Source organism: Erythrolamprus reginae, chromosome 1 (genome assembly GCF_031021105.1).
Source record: "Erythrolamprus reginae isolate rEryReg1 chromosome 1, rEryReg1.hap1, whole genome shotgun sequence".
NCBI lineage: Eukaryota > Metazoa > Chordata > Lepidosauria > Squamata > Dipsadidae > Erythrolamprus > Erythrolamprus reginae.
The window spans coordinates 178,877,702-178,890,559 of record NC_091950.1 but is presented as its reverse complement, the minus strand read 5'-3'; the positions used below and the strand labels follow the sequence as shown (position 1 = coordinate 178,890,559).

The following is a 12,858-nucleotide window of genomic DNA, read 5'->3' as shown; positions in this document are numbered from 1 at the left end:
GTTAAATAAATTGGGTGAAAGTAATAAAGGAATCTAATCGGGACCATTTCTTTTTAATTTAGAGAACAAGAATCAAATGCTTCGGGATTGAACGTGGAATACTTGGCTTGGATTATTACATTTGGAAGATATGTCAAATCTTTCTCTTCTGTGCTGATCAAAGAGTCATCTTGAGTAGAATAATCAGTTTTGGACACCAAACGTTAATGTTCTCTGATACATTCAGAGAAACTAAAAGCAGGTAGATTATCAGAACAAAGGGAACTGAGAATGTTTAACTGGGAAAAAAAGAAAAGAAAAAAACACAGTTGGCCTGGATGGCCCTTCCAAGTCTATAAATCTATTATGTAAATACCACTTTAGCAAATCATGATTGTAACTTCATAATCATGGAATTATAAGCCAAAAATTTTATTTTTAACTAGCAGTAGGATGCAAGGAAGTCTATCTAATATAAAAGTGAGGAAGAAAAAAGAATTTTGTTAAGAAAGGATAAGATTTTGTTATTGCAATGCAGTGATTATTGCCTCTGCAAATAGCTTGATTTATAGAGTACAGTATATGAATAATATTTAATCTTTTAAAAAAAGATTTCACAGGCGTTGCTCTGAAAATATACAGCAGCAGGACTCAATGTATTTATGATACATTGTCTGCATACACTCACAAACAAACAAGTGTATACACATGCTAGATTGTACAACTGGGATCTTTTTGCCCGTTAACAGTTCATTTACACACATACAGTATTTGGGTATAGACCAGGGCTTCTCAATTTAAGCAATTTTAAAATATGTAGACTATAGCTCTGAGAAATTTCCAGCTAGCATACTGGGGGAAACACTGATATAAAATCCTTACTATATGGTCTGAGACAGGCAGCAAAACTTAATGTCATGCCTTTAAGAACGACACCACCAAGTAGAATAAAACTAAACTGGCATATTTTATTTCTACAAAATGTATAAATATTGAAAATTTACAGCAGAGTTAACATTTAATAACGATTACATTTGGAATTGGTAATTCTTGAACCCCAGCCCACTCTTAAGAATTGTGACATGTACTGTTTACCAAGCACACAGTTTAGGAAGTTTTAAGAGCAATTCTTCCACTGGATACTCCCTCTAAATCAGATAATCAAGTATATTTTAAAAAAAACAACCCTCACAGCCATTTAAAGTGGGGGGGAGCCTTTTAGGTGTCTGCTTCAGATGTTTCCATGTGCACTTAAAGATACAGGGATGTGATAAATGTTATAATCTTGCACATTGCAGAAGCATACAGATTAGAAGGTGGGACTGGCTAGAAACCCCTTGGCTTGCATACTTTGGCCAAATTTGGTTTTGTTAACTTTCATGCAAAGCCTGAAGGGGTTTGGAACGCCAGTGGTCCAGCTATCTTGAACATTTAAAGAGACAAACTGCAACTTTCCATTTGGAAAAATAAAAGGGGAGCTTCAGAAATATCGCTTAGTCTTGAAAATATTTTCACGCTAATCATTCATATAATCTAAGACATTTTGGCTGATGCGCAGTCAGCATTTTGAGATGAGACAATAGCAATATACTTAATGCATTTTAATGTGGTTGAATCTTACCAGGTGCATTCGTACAGTAATAGCGGCATACTTTTTAATTTATCCATACATGGAAAATACAGGTGGGTAGGTGTCCATGTGAGTACAATGGTTTGTGGGATACAGTTTAAATTCTCGAGATGTTGCTATTACAATATTTAATTGCAAACCTGATTTCCTATTGAAAGTGTGTTTTTTTATCCAGTTTATAATGGTGCAGTAGGACTTTGAAGACAATAATATTATAAAATTTATTTCAAATTTATTTCCTTAACCATTTCAGCCTAACTCATAGCTTTACACTTAAGCACCCTCACTACTATATGCCTCATTTGAGACTGTATTTAGCATCTACAAATGAGATGCAAAGCTAACATTTATATGATCAGATATGATCTCATTAATTTCAAGTAAAAAAACCTGGACTATATCGATTATCGGTACAGTACTAATCACCTTTAAAAGGCTATTTTACTTGTCTGTTGTTAGATAAAAGTGCTATTCTTGGATTCAACAGTCAAGAAGCTGCCTCTGAAGACAGAATGAACTTACTTCCATTGGCTCAAACTTTATATACCTATCTTTCCCTCAAGAAATTCCTTAAGTTTTATCTTTTCTTAAATACTGTTCTTCTTTTTTGGTATTTATACCTCAATCATTTTTAATATTTATTATATTATCCCTCAGCACATTTCTATGAAATTAGAACATTGTCTAATCTACACACAGGGAGAGAAAAGCCAACTTGACTTAAATTTTCAAAAAAATCAATGTTTAAATTTGAACTCAACTGCTGATATCATAAAGTGACTTTAAAAAGTGAGTAATCAATGCTATTCAAATGAGAAACAGCACACATTTTATTGATCTACGGAACACAAAGAGAGAAGACACCACAGGCTAATGTACAATCCTCTAAAACTATCAAAACTTTGATTTTAGCCTTGGCGGTTTAAGAATGTAAAGATAATGCTGCTGGGGCATATCCCCTATGCCCTATTGTTTGCTCACTAAAAAGATGGGATGAAGTAAATATTTATGTGGCAATCCATGAGGTGCTCCATGGAGACATTTCATTGGAATTAGCAGTAGGGTTAGGGAATGCAGAACCTATGGTCTTGATTCTGCTTGTAGCCATCTGCCTGGCACTACCTCCCCTAAGCCAAAATCCTGGCACAGGATTGAACTGTGTTCAAATTCAGCCCCTAAAATTCCTAGTAAGCCTTCTTGAAATTGTGGGAATTGGAGAAGTGATCACCTCATGGTTCCACTACCCCTTTCTTCAACTTTGTATATGAACTTTCAAAGACCCCCTTCCTACCCAACCTTTTGAAAATTCCTGTCCTTTGCATGCTCATTTGAGGAAAACAAATGCTTTTATTATTTCTTAATGTCATCCTAATAACAACTTAAGAAAAAGCATTGCTTGTATTGGACCCTGTTTTTAAATGATTAATTAGCTTCGGCTAACTTTGCAGTAATGACCCTCATTACTGCATTGAGTTTGTTTAGCTCAAGCCACGATTCTTCAGGAATAATTTGTATTCAGGAACAATATATATTTGGAAGGTAGAATAACCTACTTTGCTACTTATCAGTCTCCCTCTAACAAAGGCAATATAGGAACCACAGCCAACCTGCCCAAGATCAACCTAGAAACCGGGATTGTTGTAGATAAGCAATAACACTTCAAATGGAAACATGCGCCCTTTAGTTGAAATGCTGCATTACTTGTCAAGGATCCAGGCATCTTCAGATTACAGGCAGTTCCTCAAATTAGGACCAATCACTTAATGCCCTTTAAAAAATGCATTTAATGGCAATTCTGGATGTTGTACAACGTTGCCATTGTCTCTCCCCTTCCTCCCCCAGTCACAGCAAAAACCACACATTTGAAAGAATGGTTTCATATTTATGACTATTGCACAGATGGCTACAAATTCCTTTAACAGCTGCAGTGATTTGTTTAACCCCCTGCCAAAAAAAAAAAGGAGCCATCAAATTGGATCCAAACACACGGACAACTCAATTTACGCATGTAATGATTTATATCCGGAAATCTGGTCCCAACTGTGGTCATAGCTGAAGGACTACCTGTATTCTTGAATACATCTTCTATCTGCTCGCCTCTGCTGATCAAACCAATCCCTCTTCTTTCAGGGAGTAGGCTGATATTTTTTATGTCCTTTTGCTTCCGATCCTGCTGAAATCTGGACATTTTCCTTGCATATTTGTACGGTACTTGTGGAGAATTCTTCTGGTATAGGAAAAGCAGACAAATGAGCACCTTCAAAACCAACAGATGGGGTGATTTTAACGTTAAAGACAGTCTTGCGTAATGAGTCTCATCTGCTGGAGAGAACCTTCGCATTTTCTCAAGATGCCTGAATGAAACGTGAAAGAGGTCAGTTCAATCTCTCAGTATTGCAGTATGGAACTGATCCGTCCATACTGCCCAACATAACACACTTCACAGAAATTTAGGCACGGCCATAGGGCTGATATATAACAAACTGCAATAAATTAAATCCAGATAAAAATGAGTAAACTTTATGTAATTCTCTGATCCAGTAATGTTCACTAGAACTACAGAGATTCCAATGTTGGATAAACTTTGTTCCTACTTGCATCCTGGCATAGAGATATGTGACAAAAAGACCCCTCCCTTTAAAAAAATAAAATACTGTTTATAGAGACAGTTAAATCCTATCCTACCGGAAGTTGTGAGAGCCCCAACACTTGCAACCTTCAAGGGGAGATTGGACAGCCATCTGCCTCAAATGGAGTAGGAACTCCTGCTTGAGAGGGGAGTTGGACTAGTTAACCTACAAGGTCCCTTCCAACTCTAATAATAAATCTAAAATATAAAACCATGTCCTCCATATACAAACCAGACAACTTAATTAGACATATTTTTAATTAGTCCTGAACTTGGAGCTGTCATATGCTAAAACTTCAACTTGCTATGTTTGGAAGATTTATATGTCTTTGTAATAATATCTTAATAATTATTAAGGGGTTGCATTGCATTGTTGACATTTTCACATTAGATCTAGCTTTTATTTATGGCTAGGGACCAAGAATCTTTATAAATCAAGTACATTTAATAGGACAAAAAGGAATTGCAACTAAACTCAACTTGAAATCAGCTTGTGGCCAACTCATAAGCTTGGTCTTCTACCAGCATCTCATGTAATTTGGATAAACAGCTCTTGCTGCCTTTTATCATAATTATTAATGTGAGACTATGGAAGTTGGCCAAGTGTGTTACAATGCTTGCAATGACTTATATTTTGCAAAGGGCATTGGTGGGTATCATCAATCTCATTTCCTTGGCCGTGAATTCGATTTCACATCCCACGTACCAGCAATATCCTTCATCCAGTTCTGTGGATTTTAACAGAGGTTTCAAGAACAGAAATGCCACTTTTTCCCACCCACCCCTGACACTATACATGAAAAACATCCAATATATACAGAAATTTACTGCTGAGAAATCTTTTCAGCTGGGCTATTCATAGGTAATGGGTTGGCAGCAGATTAACAACAGATTCTTCCTCTGTCACCATGAAGGACTGGTACAAGTACATCAATTGAGGAAAACAAATGTTTCACCATCTTCCACAATGCAAATGAGCTTCATAAGGCATTTAACATTGTCACTTTCAAGCAACATTACAGGACAGAACCCACAGCAAGCTACTTCCCCACCCTCTTGCAATTTTCGCTTTGTAACCCTTTTCTGGAGTCTGCTTTTCATGTCTTCGTAATACTGTATATGCCAGGGTGGATAAAGCGTCCATGTGTTCAGCTGACTTGTAAAAAAAAAAAAAAAAATCAGAGAGAGAGAGAGAAAAAAAAGTGCAACCATGCTTTAAGCAATTTTTTTTTAAAAAAAGTAGTTTTCTGACATGTGGGGCTTTGAATTGAGCATCCAAACCCTTTCTCTTCACCGGCCACAAGGGAAGAAGAATATCCTTTTGTGTGAAGGGTGAGCAGACCTTCCAAGGTCTGAGGAAGGACACGAAGTCTGTGGTCTTGGCTTTAGGCACCCAAGGTCATGTTACGTAGCAGCCACTGCTGGGATCGGCTTTCGCTGCAGTCCTTCATGGTAGGAACCATTTTGTCCTCTTCCGAGGGCTCATCAAGACACTGGTTACTGTTCACATGTCTCAAGGTCAGTCGCTGCAAAACAGACAAGCAAACCAACAAAATGAAGAAGTCAGCGTCAGTTGGACTAGCCAGCAAATTCCTCTACCATGTTTACGCATCAGGGAAATCACACAGAAAGTTGCTCAGCACTTATTATATAATGACAGGAGGAAGTTGGATTGCTGAGGCTCCAAGTCTGAAAGTTTTAACATATTCCTCTGACAGAACGACCACTCTAATGCCTAATCCTGTGATGGCAAAACACAGAACCATATTGGATAGCATGCAAGCCATTGCCCCATGTTAGCTCCAGTCAGCTGATTTTTGGCCTTGGGGAAGGCTGTTTGGCCCTCCAAGGCTTCAGGATAGCTTCCCTGAAGCCCTGGAGTGCAAAAAACTGCCCAACAGGAAGTTCAGAAAACGGACTTCCAGTTTGCCCGTTGTGCTGTTTTTCACACTGGGGGGCTTCAGGAAGTTTCCCTGAAGCTTCCAGAGTGCAAAAAACAGCACATCAGGCAAACTGAACTTCCAGTTTGCTCGTTGGACGGGCTTTTTCACCATCCCAGGCTTCAGTGAGGCCTGTGGACATGCACGGGGATGGAGGGGATTGTGCACATGCGCAGGGGAATCATGGCGGTGTGTGCATGTGTAGGGAGAGGGAATGGGTGCAGACACCTATGTGTGTGCTAGCACATGCACACACACCCTTTTGGCATGTGATGGTTCGCCATCACTGGTCTATTCTATGGCACTGGTCAGCTTTCTTGTTAAAAAACAACTGAGTGATCTTCTATGTTTAGGAGCCACTGGAAACTAATTTTGCAAGTTTAAGTCTAATCTAAATCATTTTTCTGAATTGATCATCAACCTTGAAAACCATGGGCTATGAATTCTCTTTCTGAAATGGTTTTAAGTTTATTGTAGTAGATATTTGTTGGAAGCAGCATGATTTCTGTATTGTGTCTTTTGCCTTTTCTGATGTTCACATACTTATGTCGCCCTCCTATAATTAAAAAATGATCAATTGTTAACGTGTTACAAATGTTTAGCTGTAGAAAGTGGTGTAGCCTTTGGAACCTAGGGTACTCAAAGCTAAAAATAAAAGGATTTCAATTAGCTAATTGTAATTAACCCAGAAGCTCCTTCTGTTCAGGTGATGTTTCCTTGAAAAAATTAAACAGTCCATTATGCTCATAACCATAATTCTGTGGAGATGCTTTGTGCAGTTTATATGGGAAATTGCCAACAATCTCCTCTCTTTATCAGTCTCAGATCAATTTAGGCTACAAAGCGGCATTTTGTCTTCAGATCATTCTCTAATCTATCATTTGCTATAGTAATGAGAATTTATAAACATTTCTGCCTTATTTTTCATCCTGCTGTTTTGGAACCTGAAATGAGGAGACTAATAATATGACAGAATATCAAGTGAAAAGCTTCAGATTAAAAAGTGGCTTTTTTATTTTTTTAAAAAAATCTCTGAAATGTAAAGAAGAAGAAACCAAAAGAGCAAAGAACCAAAATAAAAATTCATTCCAGTCAAATATATAATCCATTTATACAGTATATTATTACAGATAATGTAGTTTACTATTTATTGTGGTAGCCTTTCCCAGGATGCTGGCCTTGTTGGAATGAAAGTATAATAAGATGTTGTGGGATTCCCATTTTCCCAAGCATCTTCCACAGCTTGACAAAGGTTTACACAATTAAAAACCTTTCTATAATCAACAAGGCACATATTATTATTATTATTATTATTATTATTATTATTATTATTATTATTATTATTATTATTATAACAACAACTGTATTATTGTTGGGTGCATGTCAGTCAGATGTTTATATCTGATTTAGCATTTTTGTCTACCTATCAAATTGTTGTGGTTGGCTCTGGCCCAGCTCCTGCCCCAGGGAATGGGGAGGTGGATGCAGGGGAAAATTCAACATGTCACAGGCCTATGTTATTGCCGACAGAATCAGTACAGAGTTTAGTTTCCTTGGACGAAGAAGAAGGTGGGAGTGACTCAGCAGAGGAGGGCTTGGCACACAGCCCAGGCAGTCAATCTCCCTCATCTTCCATTGATTCAGATGATGACGTTTTGGACCCACGCAAGCGCAGAATTATGCATAGAAGAGACCAAGTAAGAACATATTACAGGAAATAAGGGAGGCCACCTGTGTTTGGCTGGGGCTCCAGTAATTAGGGCTGCTGCTATAAATAGCAGCATGTGGGTTTGGCCATTGTGGAAGAATATCTGATCGGAGTTCGTCAGGAATCCTGTGTCTTCTGGACTTTGTTGCTTTTTCACGCCTTGGAAAACAAAGCAGAGCAATGTGCGTGTGTGTCTCACTTAGTTGGAAGAAGAAGGGGTGTGAAGTTTCTTCACAGCTGCTAGCTAAGTACTTAATGACTGCTTAAGGATAATTGTACAGACTACCCGGTTGTTTTGGGATGAGTGCCCTTTGCCATACAAAAAGAGTGCTTTGTTTATTTTGCATTTTGTGATAAAGAACATTGTTTTGAATTTTCAAACGTGTGTGTGTCTGAAATTTATATCCTTTCGGGAGGCTCCTATCAGAGAGCCCAGCAGAACACAAATAATCCTTTTCAAAGACCTGGGATAAACAGATGATGTTTAATAATATTAAAGGTATCATTGCAGGATATGAGCTGTTCCAATTATCCATCATTGACCAGCAATAATCTAATATCAATATGATGATATAATTCAATCATATATTTCAGGCAATGTGGTGGCCTAAAGTGAAGACTCTCATCTCCCACTCAGAAGGTTGAGAGTTCAATTCTAGGCAGGGGGTAAACATAAAATATCTGCTACAAATTCTGTCTAGGAATCAGAAAGGGCATCCAGCCAATAAACACTCAACTGTATTCAGCAACCCTGATTCAGGGGTGAGTTCCTCCTGGTTCGGACCAGATCGCCCAAACCGTTAGCGACCCGCTGCTGTTGTAAGATTGCTGTCACAGATTGAGTTCTGTCGGTACCAATCCATGTGCACCATCTTTTTTTTTTTTTGAATTTTCAAAGAATTTTCCTGTATTTGGATGGCTTCTGCTCGTTCTCTATTTGGAAAAAGCTCTCCCTCCCACCCCGGGTTAATATTAACTTTTATTTCTTTCCCCGAAACACAGCTGATCAGCTTCTCAGCTGTGTTTCAGGCTGAATCCACCTTCGGAGCATGCACAGAAGCGAAATTGCACGATGGGGCGCACATGCTAAATGTCGCAATGCAAACCGATGGAAAAGTGGAAGCCACCTATGCCCTGACCCCACCCGAAAGCAAGAAATTAAAGATAATAAAAAGAAAAAAACCCTATCATATACAGTGGTACCTCTACTTAAGAACTTAATTTGTTCCGTGACCAGGTTCTTAAGTAGAAAAGTTTGTAAGTAGAAGCAATTTTTTTCCAGAGGAATCAATGTAAAAGAAAATAATGCATGCAAACCCATAAGGAAAGAAATAAAAGCTCGGAATTTGGGTGGGAAGAGAAGGAAGAAGAAAAGGAGGAGAGTCACTGCCCAGAGCGAAGGGAGCGTTTCTTTTCTCTGGGTGCTGGCAGAGGTTTATTCCTTCTCCAAGTGCCCAGAGAAAGGAAAATGCTTTGTTCACTCTGGACTGCCAAAGCCTCCTTAAGCGCCACCGAAAGGCTCCTCTGGCAGCCCAGAAAAGCCCAAGAAGGACAGGATTAAAGGGGGAATGGCAAGAAACTGGCCGGGTCTTCATGCCACTCTCAAATTTCCTGGGAAATTTTTCCGGGCTCAGTTTCTTAAGTAGAAAATAGTTCTTAAGAAGAGGCATAAAAAACCTTGAAAACCTGGTTCTTATCTAGAAAATTTCTTAAGTAGAGGCGTTCTTAAGTAGAGGTACCACTGTATTTCAATGTACTGGAGATATTTAGCTTAGATTTCTCCCTTTCCACAAGCGTAATATTGGATATTTCCAATCTGTAAAGTTTAAGACAGGGAGAACAAAGTGAAGTTAAACTTTGAAAAAGAAACCACCCGGAGTTATTATATTTTCTAAGAGCTGAATTTTAAGATTTGGGAGGTAAAAAGCTATTTTGGATTGTTTTGCACTTTCTTTTACAAATCAGATTTGTAGTCTGAGAGTTTCCCTGGATCCACCATTAATATTGGACAGCCGCATAACATCAACAAGGTAGTTCCGATAAAAACTAATTAAACTATTGCACTCTAATTTGGAAGAGGCGGGTCTTCTTTACACCTTCAGTGTGGCTATAGTACCTCAAAGCTGCACTGCACCATTGGAACCTTTTGGGATAGCCCTTGAAATCTGGAAATAGCATAGAGTGAATAGGAGCACATCCTCCTCCTCTGAAACACCCTCGTTGTTTTCTAGTTGTTTCTAGCCCAGTAATGTGAGGAAGCTGGGCTATGCCTTGATATCTGTATTTTCATTTTATACTGCATTTCTTGCCAGAATTATGCTATTTTGATATATGACCTTTGTCCTACATATATCTGCTATAAACTTGACATTTTCAAAGTTGGGCAAAGTTTTGTCCTCACATTTGTACTTCCTCTATGCTCGGTTGAGGTACAGCTGTAGCGCTAAATGCGTAACCACGAAATGTACTCAGGAAGGGAACAAAGCTTTGATAATGCAGAGATAGATCTGACACCTGCTCTCAAGGCACATAGCTTCATGCAGGAACCCACATACTGACCGCGAGTTCCTTTTTGTTGTACATTCTGCACCATTCTGAAACATTGACAACTAGTATCTGATTGGCTGATACTGTGTGTTTTTTGTACTCCTTTGGAAATGTATCAAGAGCCCTGAAAAGCAATCCATGTTGTTCAGACGTTGCTTTTATATCTTCTGAACCTGATGCATGCACCAAATAAACCTGGCAATCTCAATCTTCTCGTGGTCTCTGCTCCCTTATTGGCAACAAGTCGTTCCTGTTCTGCTACAAATGCACCCTGCCCAGTATTCAGGCATTTTTTTTAGGAAACCCACCTCAAAGAGGTTTAAATTAACATCAATGATTAATTCATTTTTCTTCCGAGCAGAGCTAGTATTATTGATCCTGATTTGCTAATTAAGCAGCAGCAGTTTGCTTCCAGGGAAACCGAATGTTAAGACTGCTTTCTGTTCATAAGCCCAATCTTAGTTGTTTGACCTCCAAGGACCCTTCCAACTCTGTAATATTCTATGTTCCAGGAAAAAGGTTTATGCTATATATGGTAGTTGCCATTATGTGCAAGGACTCTACACTTTTTAAAATGGAACCGTTTTCTTGAGATGGCTGAAATGATGAAATTGCACAAGCATCTAATTTTTTGCATTACGCTGAATTTCATGCTAAATTGATCTGAGGATGGTTTGTGCTATAGCAATTTCTACCCAGAAAAAAAAACATTCAGAAAAGTAACAAAGGAGGTTTTTTTTCTCTTATTTTCATCTAAAGTAAGAGAAAAAAACCTGCTGTGAAATTCCCAGAGAAACTCTTAAGGCTATTTCATAATATGTAGCCCATTGTAATAGGTTATTTTTCTTCTAAGAAGTACATATAATAAGAGCACCAAAATGCTTTAAGAAATAATTCAGAACAATGAAAGTACCATATTTTACAATTAGTTGAATTAGAGGCTTCATGACGCTTTTCTGGATGCCAAATCAAATATAGTCCTAATATTTCACCAGCTGTTTCTTTGTATTTGTTGTAGAATTGAACATAAAAAACCCCATGTTGAATATTTCAATAGTCTTCTATAAGCACTTATTCCTACAATTCTATCATTACGTAATGCTATTAAAAACATTTCTCTCCCTTTTTTGGCCAACAATCAATTACATTAGAAAATTATCTGCAACAAAACCACCCGAGTCTGTAATTTCTCGCATTATTTAGTACCAGATTAATGTTTTCAGCATACTCTATATATTAAATAACACTATATTTTAGCCCTTTTTGTCTTAGTCAAACAGGACCTTGACAAAAAACAAAGATGCCATTGCAACGAATTATATCCTTTTAGCAATGTTTGTACATATTTTACAGGGTTTTTCTAATATTACTACAAGGTATCATTGACATTAAAATTAATAGAAAAACTGGTTTGCTTTATAAATAATATTTTGAAATGTTCTTGGAAGAGTCTACGGAGAGGGGCGGCATACAAATCTAATAAATAAAATAAAATTACAGTGCTAACATATCTATTTAATTTCTGGATCATATTCTTTCTAATGTTAAATTTTGTAAAGTGAAACAGGCACTTTGCAAGCAAATACATACAATTCACCATCATCACTATCAAAAGTTCTATGCAACACGTCTCTATCTACCACAAAAATATACTTTACAATTTTCTACTTTGATTGTATTTACTTACAGTATTACAAGGCTGCTTTTCAAGTACTGCATCCAGGTGGCATACACAACAGTTCCACAACATAGTTTAAAAGCCAAACATTAAAACATGGTATAACATTATATCTAAGATAAAAACTTCTTTGAAGGTATTTTTACACGGAAGGGTGTTTCAGTTTGAAAGAACCATTGTACTTTGGTACAGCTATTGTAAACTAATTTCCAAACTGTTATTACTGAACCAAGGGCTTCAACTATAAATAATAATTATAATGCTGTAAGCCACTTAGAATCACTGTGAGTTGAATAGCCATATAAATTTGTTTAATACATAAATAAAAATAAATGTGGTAAATAAAGTTTGCTCTGGTAATATCAACAGGGCAAAAACACATTTTACAGAACATTAAAAAAAAACCCGCGAGAAACATGGCATACCTTGTCTTTATAAACTGCTGTAAGTACAATAACAGTACACAGTAGCTGTACACTACTATTATACTAATCATAGATTCACAGAATCATAGAATCAATGCCAGGAATGGTGGCTTCGGTGTTAGATTTTTATACAATTTTTCTTCCAGAAAATCATAAAAGCATAATAAGTAGCACTCCATCCTCTTCATAGGATTGTACTGTGAAGGTCAACTAAATGTTATAGCTTAGTTGGCTGAGGAATTCTGAAAGTTGAAGTCCACAATTTTAAATTTGCCAAATTTGGAGACACCTGGCTTAGATCTAGAAGGGAGTGACTGGCTTT

The 12,858-nt window shown here is 37.4% G+C and overlaps 1 protein-coding gene across 1 annotated transcript in view; it reads right to left on the bottom strand.

The window, feature by feature from the left end:
* Nucleotides 1–927: 927 nt before the first annotated feature.
* GALNT13 (polypeptide N-acetylgalactosaminyltransferase 13) overlaps nucleotides 928–12,858 on the bottom strand; it is a 290,475-nt gene continuing 278,544 nt past the window's right edge. Inside the window, exon 12 of the mRNA XM_070731536.1 lies at nucleotides 928–5,764. Coding sequence (XP_070587637.1) covers nucleotides 5,624–5,764 — 141 coding nt within the window. The 3' untranslated portion in view covers nucleotides 928–5,623. The remainder of the gene's footprint in view (nucleotides 5,765–12,858) is intronic.